At 50.0% G+C, this 17,543-nt stretch overlaps 1 protein-coding gene across 5 annotated transcripts in view; it reads left to right on the forward strand.

Annotated features, from left to right (window-relative positions):
- Positions 1-17,543, forward strand: part of LOC126458609 (UDP-glucosyltransferase 2-like) — a 622,880-nt gene that overhangs the window by 45,734 nt on the left and 559,603 nt on the right. For 2 of the 5 annotated variants that reach the window (XM_050095770.1, XM_050095769.1), the window contains exon 4: positions 15,370-15,829. The exons of 1 other annotated variant lie outside the window; for it this stretch is intronic. In XM_050095770.1, coding sequence (XP_049951727.1) covers positions 15,370-15,829 — 460 coding nt within the window. The remainder of the gene's footprint in view (positions 1-15,369; positions 15,830-17,543) is intronic. 2 more of the 5 variants (XM_050095772.1, XM_050095771.1) reach the window with 2 other exon arrangements.

The raw sequence follows: 17,543 nt of genomic DNA on the forward strand, positions 1-17,543 counted from the left end.
AAGACAGATGGTGTGCATCCTTCCAATAGGGCCGTGTGAACCTTAGTATTTCGCCACGATGTGAGCAGCTCGTAACAGCTGTAACAGCTGCTACCTCTGGTAAGTGCATGGTGTGTTACTGGTGGACTTTGCCGAATACGGGACCACTGTGAGTGCTGCAGCCTGCATTGAAGCTTTAAGCTGCGTTGTGCCCTTAGTGACAGTGGCCACAACTATAATGCGAGGGACCCCCCTGTGGGTCCAGAGGTTAGAATAGGCCCGAGGTCTTCCTGCCTGTCGTAGGAGGCGACTAAAAGGAGTCCATCCCCCTCAAGGGGGTAGTTAGCGCCTGCATCCGAAGACGGACGGTCCCACGACCTATATTTGTGGTCTTTTTGGTTTTTCACTTCTCATTTCTTCCTTCTTTGGTTGGTTCCTTTCTTTGTTCTTCTCCATCTCACTGTCTTCCTTACTCTTTCCCTAGCCTTCTTCGCCTAGCCTTCTTCGCCTAGCCTCCTTCGCCTAGCCTCCTTCGCCTAGCCTCCTTCGCCTAGCCTCCTTCGCCTAGCCTCCTTCGCCTAGCCTCCTTCGCCTAGCCTCCTTCGCCTAGCCTCCTTCGCCTAGCCTCCTTCGCCTAGCCTCCTTCGCCTAGCCTCCTTCGCCTAGCCTCCTTCGCCTAGCCTCCTTCGCCTAGCCTCCTTCGCCTAGCCTCCTTCGCCTAGCCTCCTTCGCCTAGCCTCCTTCGCCTAGCCTCCTTCGCCTAGCCTCCTTCGCCTAGCCTCCTTCGCCTAGCCTCCTTCGCCTAGCCTCCTTCGCCTAGCCTCCTTCGCCTAGCCTCCTTCGCCTAGCCTCCTTCGCCTAGCCTCCTTCGCCTAGCCTCCTTCGCCTAGCCTCCTTCGCCTAGCCTCCTTCGCCTAGCCTCCTTCGCCTAGCCTCCTTCGCCTAGCCTCCTTCGCCTAGCCTCCTTCGCCTAGCCTCCTTCGCCTAGCCTCCTTCGCCTAGCCTCCTTCGCCTAGCCTCCTTCGCCTAGCCTCCTTCGCCTAGCCTCCTTCGCCTAGCCTCCTTCGCCTAGCCTCCTTCGCCTAGCCTCCTTCGCCTAGCCTCCTTCGCCTAGCCTCCTTCGCCTAGCCTCCTTCGCCTAGCCTCCTTCGCCTAGCCTCCTTCGCCTAGCCTCCTTCGCCTAGCCTCCTTCGCCTAGCCTCCTTCGCCTAGCCTCCTTCGCCTAGCCTCCTTCGCCTAGCCTCCTTCGCCTAGCCTCCTTCGCCTAGCCTCCTTCGCCTAGCCTCCTTCGCCTAGCCTCCTTCGCCTAGCCTCCTTCGCCTAGCCTCCTTCGCCTAGCCTCCTTCGCCTAGCCTCCTTCGCCTAGCCTCCTTCGCCTAGCCTCCTTCGCCTAGCCTCCTTCGCCTAGCCTCCTTCGCCTAGCCTCCTTCGCCTAGCCTCCTTCGCCTAGCCTCCTTCGCCTAGCCTCCTTCGCCTAGCCTCCTTCGCCTAGCCTCCTTCGCCTAGCCTCCTTCGCCTAGCCTCCTTCGCCTAGCCTCCTTCGCCTAGCCTCCTTCGCCTAGCCTCCTTCGCCTAGCCTCCTTCGCCTAGCCTCCTTCGCCTAGCCTCCTTCGCCTAGCCTCCTTCGCCTAGCCTCCTTCGCCTAGCCTCCTTCGCCTAGCCTCCTTCGCCTAGCCTCCTTCGCCTAGCCTCCTTCGCCTAGCCTCCTTCGCCTAGCCTCCTTCGCCTAGCCTCCTTCGCCTAGCCTCCTTCGCCTAGCCTCCTTCGCCTAGCCTCCTTCGCCTAGCCTCCTTCGCCTAGCCTCCTTCGCCTAGCCTCCTTCGCCTAGCCTCCTTCGCCTAGCCTCCTTCGCCTAGCCTCCTTCGCCTAGCCTCCTTCGCCTAGCCTCCTTCGCCTAGCCTCCTTCGCCTAGCCTCCTTCGCCTAGCCTCCTTCGCCTAGCCTCCTTCGCCTAGCCTCCTTCGCCTAGCCTCCTTCGCCTAGCCTCCTTCGCCTAGCCTCCTTCGCCTAGCCTCCTTCGCCTAGCCTCCTTCGCCTAGCCTCCTTCGCCTAGCCTCCTTCGCCTAGCCTCCTTCGCCTAGCCTCCTTCGCCTAGCCTCCTTCGCCTAGCCTCCTTCGCCTAGCCTCCTTCGCCTAGCCTCCTTCGCCTAGCCTCCTTCGCCTAGCCTCCTTCGCCTAGCCTCCTTCGCCTAGCCTCCTTCGCCTAGCCTCCTTCGCCTAGCCTCCTTCGCCTAGCCTCCTTCGCCTAGCCTCCTTCGCCTAGCCTCCTTCGCCTAGCCTCCTTCGCCTAGCCTCCTTCGCCTAGCCTCCTTCGCCTAGCCTCCTTCGCCTAGCCTCCTTCGCCTAGCCTCCTTCGCCTAGCCTCCTTCGCCTAGCCTCCTTCGCCTAGCCTCCTTCGCCTAGCCTCCTTCGCCTAGCCTCCTTCGCCTAGCCTCCTTCGCCTAGCCTCCTTCGCCTAGCCTCCTTCGCCTAGCCTCCTTCGCCTAGCCTCCTTCGCCTAGCCTCCTTCGCCTAGCCTCCTTCGCCTAGCCTCCTTCGCCTAGCCTCCTTCGCCTAGCCTCCTTCGCCTAGCCTCCTTCGCCTAGCCTCCTTCGCCTAGCCTCCTTCGCCTAGCCTCCTCTGGTCTCCGCCTCGGCGTTTGAGACAGTCTGTCCTCCCTCTCTTCCTTTCCTTCTTCTTCTTTCCTCCCTGTGCGCGCCTGAAGGCCGACCCACGCGTTCGCACGCGTAACCAGTGACGGGGTAACGTGTAATTCCCCGCCCTGGGTAGACAAGTAAGGCACGCACGTACCCCCTGGTAAAGGCCAGGCCCGGGGAGGGGTGATTGCCTGAGCTGATACCTTCTGACCATGCCGATTGGTCCCTCCGACTGTTTCTCGGGAGTTGTGACCTGAGGTGTAAACATTCACCTAAGGCGGGAGTGCCCTCTGAGCCGTTCCCCATAAGGTAGGAGCGCGCTATCGGAGACGCTGGCAATCATGGCGGATTCCTCCGCAATGGATTTCTCTTCTTCTCTCTCGACTTCTGCCCACAAACGGAAACATGACTAGCCCTCAGTGACGAAAGTACTACCGCCTACCCCACAGTTCCTCGTCGTTTCTCGATCTGAGGATGGAAAGGATTTTTCCTCTGTCAACCCTTTCGTTATCTAGAAGGGCGTAGATGCCATAGCCGGATCTGTCAAATCTTGTACAAGGTTGCGTAATGGTACCTTGTTACTAGAAACTGAGAGCGCCTTTCAGGCACAAAAACTGCTTCGAGCCACACTCCTGTACACGTTCCCTGTCCGGGTGGAGGCTCACCGAACTTTGAATTCGTCTCGTGGTGTGGTCTATACTAGTTCCCTCGACGGATTGACTGACGAGGAGATTCAATCTTTCCTCGCTGCGCAGGGCGTGACGGCTGTCCATAGGGTCATGAAAAGGGTCAACAATGACCTTGTACCGACCCGGACACTTTTCTTGACCTTTGATAGTGTTAAGCTGCCACCGCGCATCAAGGCGGGCTACGAGGTTATTTCTGTTCGCCCCTATGTCCCGAAACCTACGCGCTGCTACCAGTGTCAGCGTTTCAATCACACTCGACAGTCTTGTTCCAATGCGGCTAAATGTGTCACTTGTGGCAGGGATGCCCATGAGGGTGACTGTCCACCTCCGTCTCCTCGTTGTGTGAACTGTCAGGGTGACCATGCCGCATCCTCCCGTGACTATCCCGTCTATAAGGAAGAACGCTGTATTCAAGAAATTCGGGTCAAAGAGAAAGTGTCCACCTCGGCTGCTCGCAAGCTATTGGCTAGAAGGAAGCCCACGCTGCTCCCAGCGGGGAAATACAGTACTGTCCTCGCCTCTCCTCGGACTACGAGGCCTTCAAGAAGGAACCGTCCCGTGCAGACTTCCTACGTACCTCGACCTCCCAGCCATCGACCGGTACTTCCACCAAACGACCTTCCAAGAAGGCTCATAGGAAGCACAGTTCTCCTTCACCGCCACGGCGTATTTCTTCTCCTGCGCCACCCAGCAGTTGCCGCCGCAGGCCGTCATCCATGTCGCTTGGCTGCACCGCTGGTAGCTGAACATCTGGCCATTCACCGGTGGAGGAAGCTCCCCTTCCCGGCCATCTTACCAAGATGGCCGATGAACCTATAGAACCAACGGACGATGGCTGTCCGCCTACTGATAGCGGCGGCAGTGCTCGCTCGAAGCCAGGCCCTCAGCGGCCTTCGAGGTGACCCCTTCTTTCATCTTCCTTTTCTTCCTACGATGGCACTTATTCAGTGGAATATTCGCAGCATTCGCTCCAACCGAGAGGACTTGAAGTTGCTGCTCTGCCTGCACTGTCCGCTCATCGTAGCCCTCCAGGAAACGAAGCTACGCCCATGTGATCAAATTGCCTTGGCATACTACACCTCTGTGCGTTTTGACCTACCCCCTGTGGTAGGCATCCCGGCTCATGGAGGGGTTATGTTGCTGGTCCGGGATGATATTTACTACGCTCCCATCACGTTGCACACCGGCCTGCAGGCAGTTGCCATCCGCATTACTCTCCCCACTTTTACATTTTCCATTTGTACCATTTACACTCTATCGTCGTCTGCCGTTACCAGGGCAGACATGATGCAACTTATTGCTCAGCTACCTGCACCATTTTTGTTAACTGGAGACTTCAATGCCCACCATCCCCTTTGGGGCTCTCCAGCATCCTGCCCGAGGGGCTCCCTGTTAGCAGACCTTTCCAACCAGCTCAATCTTGTCTGCCTCAATACTGGCGAACCTACTTTTCTTTCGGACACATCTCACACCTATTCCCATTTAGACCTTTCTATATGTACTTCCCAACTTGCACGCCGGTTTGAGTGGAATGCACTATCTGATACATATTCGAGCGATCACTTCCCGTGTGTTATCCATCTCCTGCAGCATACCCCCTCTCCGTGCTCATCTAGTTGGACCATCTCCAAAGCAGACTGGGGGCTCTTCTCTTCCAGGGCGACCTTTCAGGATCAAACCTTCACAAGCTGCGATCGTCAGGTCGCACACCTCACGGAAGTCATTCTCACTGCTGCTGAATATTCCATCCCTCACTCTACTTCTCCACGTCGCGTACCGGTCCCCTGGTGGACCGCAGCATGTAGAGACGCTTTACGTGCTCGTCGAAGTGCTTTACGCACCTTTAAACGCCACCCTACAGTGGCGAATTGTATCATTTATAAACGATTACGTGCACAGTGTCGTCGTATTATTAAAGAAAGCAAGAAAGCCAGCTGGGCTGCTTTCACAAGCACCTTCAACAGTTTTACTCCTTCTTCTGTTGTCTGGGGTAGCCTGCGCCGGATATCTGGCACTAAGGTCCACTCACCAGTTTCTGGCTTGACGGTCGCGAAAGACGTCCTTCTGGCCCCCGCGGATGTCTCCAATGCCTTCAGCCGCTTTTTCGCAGAGGTTTAGAGCTCCGCTCATTACCACCCTGCCTTCCTCCCCCGAAAACTGGCAGAGGAGGCTAGGCCACCTAACTTCCGCTCCTCGAATCGTGAAAGTTATAATGCCCCATTCACCATGCGGGAACTCGAGAACGCACTTGCCCGGTCACGGTCCTCCGCTCCAGGGCCTGATTCTGTTCATATTCAGATGCTGAAGAACCTTTCTCCTGCGGGTAAAGGTTTCCTTCTTCGTACTTACAATCGCATCTGGATTGAGGGACATGTTCCCGCATGCTGGCGCGAGTATATTGTCCTGATTCCTAAGCCGGGGAAGGACAAACACTTGCCTTCCAGTTATCGACCCATCTCGCTTACCAGCTGTGTCTGTAAAATGATGGAGCGAATGGTTAACTCCCGTTTGGTTTGGCTGCTCGAGTCTCGACGCCTACTTACCAATGTACAATGTGGATTTCGTAGGCGCCGCTCTGCTGTTGACCATGTGGTTACCTTGTTGACCTTCATTATGAATAACTTCTTGCGGAAGCGCCCGACCGCAGCTGTGTTCTTTGATTTGGAGAAGGCTTACGACACCTGTTGGAGGGCGGGAATTCTCCGCACCATGCATACATAGGACCTTCACGGTCGCCTCACTCTTTTTATTCGTTCCTTTTTAATGGATCGACAGTACAGGATACGTGTGGGTTCTGTCCTGTCAGACACCTTTCGCCAGGAGAATGGGGTGCCACAGGGCTCAGTTTTGAGCGTCGCTGTCTTCGCCATAGCGATCAATCCAATAATGGATTGCCTCCCAGCTGATGTATCAAGCTCCCTTTTCGTGGGTGATTTTACCTTCTATTGCAGCGCGCAGCGTACATGTTTCCTGGAGCGCTGTCTTCAGCGTTCTCTTGACCGTCTTTACTCCTGGAGTGTCGCCAATGGCTTCCGTTTTTCTGCCGAGAAGACGGTCTGTATTAACTTCTGGCGCTACAAAGAGTTTCTGCCACCGTCCTTACGACTCGGTCCCGTTGCTATTCCATTCGTGGAGACAACAAAATTTTTAATTCATACTTTTGACAGGAAACTTAGCTGGTCTACACATGTGTCGTATTTGGCTGCCCGTTGTACCCGTTCTCTAAATGTCCTCCGTGTTCTCAGTGCTATGTCGCGGGGAACGGATCGAACCGTCCTACTTCGCCTATATCGGTCGATCGTCCGCTCCAAGCTGGATTATGGGAGCTTTGTATACTCCTCTGCACGGCCATCCATCTTACGCCGCCTCAACTCCATACATCATCAGGGTTTACGACTTGCGATCGCAGCGTTTTATACTAGTCCCGTCGAGAGTCTTCATGCTGACGCTGGTGAATTGCCACTCACCTACCGGCGCGATATACTCCTTTGTCGGTATGCCTGTCGGCTACTGTCAATGCCCGACCACCCGTCTTACTGTTCCTTTTTTGACGACTCTCTCGACCGTCAATACGGGTTGTATGTCTCTGCCCTGCTAGCCCCTGGAGTTCGCTTTCGTCGCCTCCTTCAACACCTTAATTTTTCACTCCCTGCAACCTTTCGAGTGGGCGACAGCCACACGCCACCTTGGCTCCAGGCTCAGGTTCGCGTCCACTTTGACCTCTGCTCGCACCCAAAGGAGGTTACCCCCGGTTCAGTCTACCACTCCCGTTTTGTCGAACTTCGAAGTTCATTAATATGACCTTCATTTATACAGATGACTGTAAGACTAATGACGGGGTCGGGTGTTCTTTTATTGGCGGGGCACAAAGTTTCAAATACCGGCTCCATGGCCATTGTTCGGTCTTCACAGCTGAGTTCTTTGCCCTCTACCAGGCTATTCTTTACATCTGCCGCCACCGACATTCTGCATATGTCATCTGCTCCGATTCCCTGAGCGCCATCCAGAGCCTCAGTGATCCGTACCCAGTTCACCCCTTCGTGCACCGGATCCAACGGTCTCTTCAGCAACTGGTGGACGTCGGTTCTCCGGTTAGCTTTGTGTGTGTTCCTGGCCATGTCTGTATCCCTGGGAACGAAGCTGCAGATGCCGCAGCCAAGGCTGCGGTCCTCCAGCCTCGGACAGCTTCTTGTTGTGTCCCTTCGTCAGATTGTAGCAGGGTCATTTGTTGGCGCATTTTATCGCTGTGGCATGCCGATTGGGCTGCAGTTACAGACAACAAGCTTCGGGCCTTGAAACCTCTTCCCGCGGCTTGGACGTCGTCCTCACGCCCTTCTCGGCGGGAGGAGGAGGAAGTTTTGGCACTGTTACGAATTGGACACTGCCGGTTCAGCCATCGCCATCTGCTGACGGCTGCGCCGGCTCCGTTCTGCCCATGTGGGCAATTGCTGACGGTCCGCCACATTTTAACGTCCTGTCCGGATTTTAACACACTGCGTCTTGATCTTGGCCTGCCATGTGCTCTAGATGCCATTTTTAGCGGATGACCCACGAGCAGCTGCTCGCGTTCTTCATTTTATCAACTTGACAACCCTCTCTAAGGACTTTCGATTATGCTGTTTTTTTTTTAATCCTATGCCGGTCAGTCTGTCTTTTATCGTGTTCTCCGTTTCGTTGCTGTTTTAAACTTGTGACTCGCGGTGCATTCCTAACGTAGTCTGGGTGCTAATGACCGTTGAAGTTGTGCGCCCTAAAACCACAAAAAAAAATGCGAGGGTGTCAAACTTCTCCATGACAATGCTCGCCACGTGTTGCTTCCTCTGTTCGTGAGATAATCGCCAAACGTGGGTGAGAGGTGCTCAAGCATCAAACATATAATCCTGATCTTTCACTGTCGGACTTTTGTTTTGAACAGCAGTGCTGCTGACACGATGATTCTTGCATATGCCGTTATTTATATATATTTGACGGTGCTGGCGCTGATGTGTTTAACATTTGACGATGCCACTATGGTTCCAGTATATTAGGGCATGTTTTTATAAAAGAGATCCGAAGATGGTCATTATAGACCGAAACCGGTAGTCTGATGACAAAAAATTGGTGACCATAGAAGTAAAGGAAACTTATTCTATATTTGGGTCACTGTTTTATTCGCGACCATGTCGCAGCTTGTGGGAGTTTCATCTGTCTGGTCCTTCACGACCATCGCTTTGTGACAGATGCAGAAGTGAAATTAGCAGTCCGTAGATTGGTTATATTTCAGCCAAACGGACTTCTACGAACAGGGCATGTAGAAATTGGTGCCACGATGTGAGAAATGTTTTGAGAACGTTGGTGAGTATTTACTAAACTAGGTAAAAGACGTAAGTTCATTTGTGTCGTCGTAATTGCCGTCTGCTTCACGTCTGCTGTGCAGCGAGCTACTATAATTTAAGTATTAACTGTATTTTTCTTACTTGTCACTTCTTCTTCCGTGTGTTTTTGCTTCAGGAAGCTTTAATTGTCGAGTGATACTAATAGTTCCATAGATTTCGTGTTTGTTTTGAATACAGTCAAAAATGGTTCAAATGGCTCTGAGCACTATGGGACTCAACTGCTGAGGTCATTAGTCCCCTACAACTTGGAACTAGTTAAACCTAACTAACCTAAGGACATCACAAACATCCATGCCCGAGGCAGGATTCGAACCTGCGACCGTAGCGGTCTTGCGGTTCCAGACTGCAGCGCCTTTAACCGCACGGCCACTTCGGCCGGCTTGAATACAGTCAGAGAGTCCCTTTAGTCAACCATAGTGCCAGTAGTGCTAGTGTTTGTTTTCAATACAGTCCAGAGACAGGTAGAGCTATTTTCATTGTTTTCTACGAGAAGTGGCTAGCAACCACAGTTTAGTGAATAAAGAGCCGCCTTTAGTGAATTAGCAGTGTAGTTAAAGGTTGATTAACTCTCTTCAGTAAATTGATTTCTTAAGATGGATAGGATGTGACTGCTGTGTACGGACGCAGGAGGAGCTGGCCACTGTTCGCGAACAGCTGAGCGTGTTGATGGCCGCGGTCAGCGGTCTTCAGGCTGCTGCCTCGGAGTGTAGCGGCAGTGGGGAGTCTGGTGCGTCGCAAGGTACACCCCAGGTGTTACATGCTTCACCCAGTGTCCCTGCTGCGAGACATCTTCGTGGGTACTGGGCGCGGTTGGGCCACCCACTCCCCAAGGCGAGTGGCGGGTTCAGCGGCGTTCGCGGCGCACAAGGCGGAGGGTCAACGTGGAGGCTGGCCGTGTGGCATCGCCCGCTCTGCCTGTGAGTGGACATGTGGCTGCTCCTTCAGCAAGGTCCGAGCAGGCACACGGGGGAGGGGTTTATTAGTTATTGGGAGCTCCAACGTGAGGTGGGTGATGGAGCCCCTTAGGGAAATAGCGGGAAGGTCGGGGAAGAAGGCCAGTGTTCACTCTGTCTGCTTGCCGGGGGTCTCATCCTAGATGTGGAGGAGGCCCTACCGGGGGCGATAGAGAGCACTGGGTGCACCCGACTGCAAATTGTTGCTCATGTCGGCACCAATGACTCCTGCCGTCTGGGTTCAGAGGTCATCCTCAGTTCGTACAGGCGGTTGGCGGAATTGGTGAAAGCGGAAAGCCTCGCTCGCGGGGTGAAATCAGAGCTAACTATTTGTTAAACCAGAGGCTCAGACGATTCTGCGGAGATCTGGGGTACAAATTTCTCGACCTCCGCTATCGGGTGGAGAAATGTAGGGTCCCCCTGAATAGGTCAGGCGTGCACTACACGCCGGAAGCGGCTACAAGGGTAGCAAAGTACGTGTGGAGTGCACATGGGGGTTTTTTAGGTTAGAGAATCCCCTCCCTAGGCCCGAGAAGACGCCTCCTGAGACGCGGCAAGGTAGGAGTAGGCAATATGCAACAGGGAATAACTATTAATGTGCTAATAGTAAACTGCAGGAGCGTCTACAGAAAGGTCCCAGAACTGCTCTCATTAATAAACGGTCACAACGCCCATATAGTACTAGGGACAGAAAGTTGGCTGAAACCAGACGTAAACAGTAATGAAATCCTAAACTCAGATTGAAATGTATACCGCAGAGACAGGCTGGACAGTGAAGGAGGAGGCGTGTTTATAGCGATAAGAAGTGCAATAGTATCGAAGGAAATGGACGGAGATCCGAAATGTGAAATGATTTGGGTGAAGGTCACGGTTAAAGCAGGCTCAGACATGGTAATTGGATGTCTCTGTAGGCTCATCAGCTGTTGTGGCTGAGCACCTGAAGGATAATTTGGAAAATATTTCGAGTAGATTTCTGGGTGGAGATTTTAATTTGCCGGATATAGACTGGGAGACTCAGACGTTCATAACGGGTGGCAGGGACAAAGAATCCAGTGAAATTTTTTTAAGTGCTTTATCTGAAAACTACCTTGAGCAGTTAAACAGAGAACCGACTCGTGGCGATAACATATTAGACCTTCTGGTGACAAACAACCCGAACTATTTGAAAAAGTTAACGCAGAACAGGGAATCAGCAATCATAAAGCGGTTACGGCATCGATGATTTCAGCTGGAAATAGGAATATTAAAAAGGGTAGGAAGATTTTTCTGTTTAGAAAAAGTGACAAAAAGCAGATTTCAGAGTACCTGTTGGCTCAACACATAAGTTTTTTCTCAAGTACGGATAGTGTTGAGGATCAGTGGACAAAGTTCAAAACCGTCGTACATAATGCGTTAGATGAGTATGTGCCAAGCAAGATCGTAAGAGATGGAAAAGAGCCACCATGGTACAACAACAGAGTTAGAAAACTGCTGTGGAAGAAAAGGGAACTTCACAGCAAACATAAACATAGCCAAAGCCAAGCAGACAAACAAAAATTACGCGAAGCGAAATGTAGTGTGAGGAGGGCTATGCGAGAGGCGTTCAATGAATTCGAAAGTAAAGTTCTATGTACTGACTTGGCAGAAAATTCTAAGAAATTTTGGTCTTATGTCAAAGCGGTAGGTAGATCAAAACAAAATGTCCAGACCCTCTGTGACCAAAATGGTACTGAAACAGAGGATGAAAGACTAAAGGCCGAAATACTAAATGTCTTTTTCCAAAGCTGTTTCACAGAGGAAGACTGCACTGTAGTTCCTTCTCTAGATTGTCGCACAGATGAAAAAATGGTAGATATCGAAATAGACGACAGAGGGATAGAGAAACAATTGAAATCGCTCAAAAGAGGAAAGGCCGCTGGACCTGATGGGATACCAGTTCGATTTTACACAGAGTACGCGAAGGAACTTGCCCTCCTTCTTGCAGCGGTGTACCGTAGGTCTCTAGAAGAGCGTAGCGTTCCAAAGGATTGGAAAAGGGCACAGGTCATCCCCGATTTCAAGAAGGGACGTCGAACAGATATGCAGAACTATAGACCTATAACTCTCACGTCGATCAGTTGTAGAATTTTGGAACACGTATTGTGTTCGAGTATAATGAGTTTTCTGGAGACAAGAAATCTACTCTGTAGGAATCAGCATGGGTTTCGAAAAAGACGGTCATGTGAAACCCAGCTCGCGCTATTCGTCCACGAGACTCAGAGGGCCATAGACACGGGTTCACAGGTAGATGCCGTGTTTCTTGACTTCCGCAAGGCGTTAGATACAGTTCCCCACAGTCGTTTAATGAACAAAGTAAGAGCATATGGACTATCAGACCAATTGTGTGATTGGATTGAGGAGTTCCTAGATAACAGGACGCAGCATGCCATTCTCAATGGAGAGAAGTCCTCCGAAGTAAGAGTGATTTCAGGTGTGCCGCAGGGGAGTGTCATAGGACCGTTGCTATTCACAATATACATAAATGACCTGGTGGATGACATCGGAAGTTCACTGAGGCTTTTTGCTGTGGTGTATCGAGAGGTTGTAACAATGGAAAATTGTACTGAAATGCAGGAGGATCTGCAGCGAATTGACGCATGGTGCAGGGAATGGCAATTGAATCTCAATGTAGACAAGTGTAATGTGCTGCGAATACACAGAAAGATAGATCCTTTATCATTTAGCTACAAAATAGCAGGTCAGCAACTGGAAGCAGTTAATACCATAAATTAGCTGGGAGTACGCATTAGGAGTGATTTAAAATGGAATGATCATATAATGTTGATCGTCGGTAAAGCAGATACCAGACTGAGATTCATTGGAAGAATCCTAAGGAAATGCAATCCGAAAACAAAGGAAGTAGGTTACAGTACGCTTGTTCGCCCACTGCTTGAATACAGCTGAGCAGTGTGGGATCCGTACTAGATAGGGTTGATAGAAGATATAGAGAAGATCCAACGGAGAGCAGTGCGCTTCGCTTCAGGATCATTCAGTAATCGCGAAAGCGTTACGGGGATGATAGATAAACTCCAGTGGAAGACTCTGCAGGGGACGCTCAGTAGCTCGGTACGAGCTTTTGTCAAAGTTTCCAGAACATACCTTCAGCAAGGAGTCAAGCAGTATATTGTTCCCTCCTACGTATATCTCGTGAAGAGACCTTGAGGATAAAATCAGAGAGATTAGAGCCCACACAGAGGCATACTGACAATCCTTCTTTCCACGAACAATAAGAGACTGGAATAGAAGGGAGAACTGATAGAGGTACTCAAGGTACCCTCCGCCACACACCGTCAGGTGGCTTGCGGAGTATGGATGTAGATGTGTATTTTTTGTTACCTAATAAACTTTTTAGTCCCAAAATCACTGTGCGTTACTTTCCAATCTCCCCTCATACCTGTCTAGGAGCAAGGTAACAGAATCTGCGCCCATGTGCTGCAGACATTGGTGGTGCATCTCGCTGTTTTTGCTTAGGAGGCTGGCTACGTAGTCACAAAAAATGGCTACCTGCCCTGATTTTTGCATGTCACCCGAATTCTTAAGTTTACTCATTTTCAGCCACGAAGGGCGATCTATGACAGTAGGTTAGAGAAGATAAACTTTTTTTGTCAAGGTCGGTAATACGAGTGTTGTCCAGAAAGTAAGTTTCGATCGGTCGCAAAATGGACACTACAGTGAACACCCGATGAATCTTTGCACAGATGTGTTGGGTAGTCGCTGGTGTGACTGTCGAACACATCAAGACGCTGTTTTCAATTGTGAGCGCATTGTGAGTGAGTAAAGGTGCCTAGAACAATAATGTCTCCCGCCAAGTAGGAGGGCCCACTAAGAGGCTTCCCCTTAGTGGATGCAGCCCACCTGACACATCAGCCACGCACTTCCTTCTTCATGACAATTCTCAGCCGCAGTCTGCAGGGGCAGTGAAGACGCTCCTGCAGCCTTTTCGAAGGGAAGTGCTCGATCACCCACAACATGGCCCTCATTGGCTCGTCCTATCATCTCTGTTCACAAGAAACAGTGGATACGAAGACCACACTTGGGTGCAGACTACGCGCTGTAGACCAGCGTAGAGAATTATCGGAAAGCACAAGCGGCTGCCTCCTATGTTCGAAATTTGGTATAACGCTCCGACAAATGTCTAAGTCGGAGCGGCGACTATGGCGAGACTTCTCTGGAAAATGTAGCTAACTCTTGCAAATAAAATGTTTCTGATTTTCGCTGTGGTTTCCACTTAGCGACCGATCGGAACTTACTTTCTGGACAACCCTCGTAATAACCTTATTTTCGAAAACCTGTTTCGGTAGTCAGTGTTACCAACTTCAGATCTCGACAGACAGGTTAACCTAAGAAATACGGAATAATCTGTCTGTCGAAATCTGAACCTGGTATCATTTATTACCGAAACCGGTTATCGAGAATAAATGTGATTATTATCGATCTTGGTAAACAAGTTACTGGTCAGAACCCACATAACTAGTGTGTGCACTTACGTTGTTCTTTAGTGTGTGCTTCCACAGGCACTGTACAAGTACGAGTGTGCGAACTTATCGAAATACAATATCTCGTAAACGACTCTCACTAGAATCCTGCAACAAACTCTACTGGAATTCTAATTTAACCTTCTTTTAATTTGTCAATAGGCAATATTCCCTTTAAAAAACTGTATGTTTGTACAAAGGTACACTTTCTAAGTATTATTACAATCTGTTTACTGGCTAACGATACGGGCCTCTGACTACTAATACTTTGTGTGAAAACCGCCTTTTAATAGCACTTTGCATTTTCGCAATATCTGCTGGTTAAGTTTCATGTGATTCACCCTGTATACCCTGGCACACTACCACTTAGTCTGTAATCGGCGGAAGTCGGCTGTCTACGCGCCGATCCGGAATGTTTACGGTCGTTGCCAACCTTAGTTACGTAACACTACTGTGCCCCCAACAATAAGTAGCAGTTGTGAATATAGTGTCGATCCGCGTGAATTTTGCGCAGTAATTGTTAAAATTACTTACAAAAGTGAGCGAAGAGGCTGTACCTGGTCCTTCTAGCGACTGACCATAAACTTTGGTGCCATTTTAGGGTCGCATTAATCCATTACACGTTCGTTTCTTTTATACGCTATAAACTGGCTGCTGTCAACAGGCAAAGTGCCACGTGCAGATTATGCAAGCTTCCACTGCCGGCAACCTCCGGTCAGTAGCCAAGTAAACCTATAGGATTGAGTAGGATCAGTGGGTACATGTAAATGTTGAAACTTGTGACAACAATACTAACACTCTCAGCAAATATCCCTGACCAACGTAGGAAAGCTGATCACCAGAGTCCTTTCTCATCCTGTAAAAAAACTTCCACCATGTAGATGTAACCTCTTCACAGTTCAGAAATGACTTTATAGACAAAATCTACGGAATTGGTAGTATTATAAAGCACTACTTCTCGAAAATTAAATCCTTGAACTGCTGGATAAGAGTAGAAATCCTGGCTCAATATGTGCTCACTTTCATTCTGGAATAGTTGTTGGGAACTCGTTTCTCCTACGCTATGTGTGACAATTCCCTCGAAGTCGTGTTAGCCATTCAAGGGTTTCTTACAATACGCAGTGCATCTTTAAATTATCCTCGACAATTTTCTGGAAACTTTTACCCACTAGTGTTATTTAGTTTTAACGTTTTTCTCCAGTTGCCTGTGTCATGTAACATAAAAGTTTTGTACCATTTCTGCAGGAAAAACCACACGTTCGACCTGGTGATCTTCGAGCGGATGCCCTACCAAGCCTACTACGGACTGTTCCACAGGGTCGGATCACCTCCTCTGGTCGGCTTTGTCACATTCTCTGCTCTTGCACCAACGTACTATACCTTGGGAAATGCCATGAACCCGGCTTACCTGCCCGAGGTCTGGGTTGGCCTCTCTGATCACATGACCTTCTGGCAGCGCTTGTACAACACCTACTTCTACCTGAGGTTATACCACACGTGGTTCTACCAGGTGCTCCCGGAACAGGAGTCTATCATGAGAGAAGTCTTCGGAACTGAACCACCTTCGATTTACGAAACTGAGCGCAACTACAGTTTGCTCATAGTCGGCAACCATTTCTCCCTGGAGTACCCCCGACCGCAGCTGCCGAACGTTATAGAGATTACTGGCATCCACGTATCGACCAAGATCGAGAAGTTACCGAAAGTGAGTCAAAAATAGTTTCGTAAGTTGATCACACGAACTGCACATAATGGCATTGTTTTGTTGATTTGTACGTGAGCATCGTAATTCATTGAAATTCTCGATAATATTTGTGAGTACAAATTTCCATGACACTAGGACTAGCTGAAAAGTAGAACGTGATCTGTCTTCATCCATGTATGGCATGGTGACTAGAATATTTAACGTAGATGGTGAATGAAGTGGAATTCGGTGACAGGACTTAGATGCTGACACAAGGTTCCACAGTCTTATCGAATACATTTCTCGGATGTAGCCTGGCCAACAACATACCACTGCTTCACTCTACAAAACACTGCTATGAGGTTAGAGACCTGAAGCCGATAAAAGGCGGAAAGTCTATTTACCGTCGGTTTTACGGCACTACTTTCAGTGTGCATTTTAGTGATGAAACAGTGCTTCAGCAGCAGTACTCGAAATCGTAAACTCATTGACAGATTTCGAATTTTTTCTTAGAACAGTTGATCTGGGTACATAACTTGAGTAGACCTATGTAGGTTTGTGGGCTTTCCTAGATTAATCATCAAATGCAACAGAATTTTATTTGACCTGACTTCATGATCACTGGAAATTCAAGTGAACTAAATTGTCGTGTTTCAAGAGAAACCTGTTCCAGTGATGCCTCATTGAGCGAAAGCCATGAATCGATTCCCCCGTAAACTAGATTTTCACCAATCACATCGTTAAAGTTTACAACTATTGATCATAAGTAGACCGTACGTTTTCACCTTTTTATAACGTAAAATGTACACTCACGCTCATAAATGAAGGATAATGTTAATACATGGTGAAACAACGCTCTGGTGGGCTGTTTGCGAGTTTAAATCACCTCGGGGTATGGCCATGCTGTGCATTTGACCTGCGGTCGTCGCACGGTGGCGCCTGCAGCAGTCCACATATGCAGAGGTGTGTTGGTGCATGTCACAGTACTGTGCTGCGAGTAAGTGTTCAGATGTTTTAAGACGTGCTATTGGTGACTGTGTGTTGGAAATGGATCAGAGAACGCATATTGATGACGTTATGAGGGATAGAATACTAGGGCGACTGGAGGCTGGTCAAACACAGCATGTCGTCGCACATGCCCTCCGTGTGCCACAAAGTGTGATGTCAAGATTATGACAACGATTCCAGTAGACAGGAAGCGTGTCCAGGCGCTACAGTGCGGGACGTCCACATTGTGCAACACCACAAGAAGACCAATATCTCAACATCAGTCCCTGCAGACGGCCATGGAATACTGCAGGTAGCCTTGGTCGGGACCTTACATCAGCCACTGGAACAGTTGTCTCCAGACACACAGTCTACAGACGATTGAACAGTAATGGTTTATTCGCCCGGAGCCCTGCAAGGTGCGTTCCACTGACCTCTGGTCACAGAAGAGCCCGTAAAGTCTGGTGTCAAGAACACAGTACACGGTCATTGGAACAGTGGTCCCAAGTTATGTCCATGTATGTGTCCAGGTATAGTCTGAACAGTGATTCTCTCCGGGTTTTCATCTGGCGTGAACCAGGAACCAGTTACCAACCCCTTAATGTCCTTGAAAGGGACCTGTATGGAGGTGTTGGTTTGATGGTGTGGGGTGGGATTATGATTGGTGCACGTACACCACTGCATATCTTTGACAGAGGAACTGTAACAGGTCAGGTTTATCGGGATGTCACTTTGTACCAATATGTCC

This window comes from Schistocerca serialis, chromosome 2, assembly GCF_023864345.2.
Source record: "Schistocerca serialis cubense isolate TAMUIC-IGC-003099 chromosome 2, iqSchSeri2.2, whole genome shotgun sequence".
In the NCBI taxonomy this organism is placed as follows: Eukaryota; Metazoa; Arthropoda; class Insecta; order Orthoptera; family Acrididae; genus Schistocerca; species Schistocerca serialis.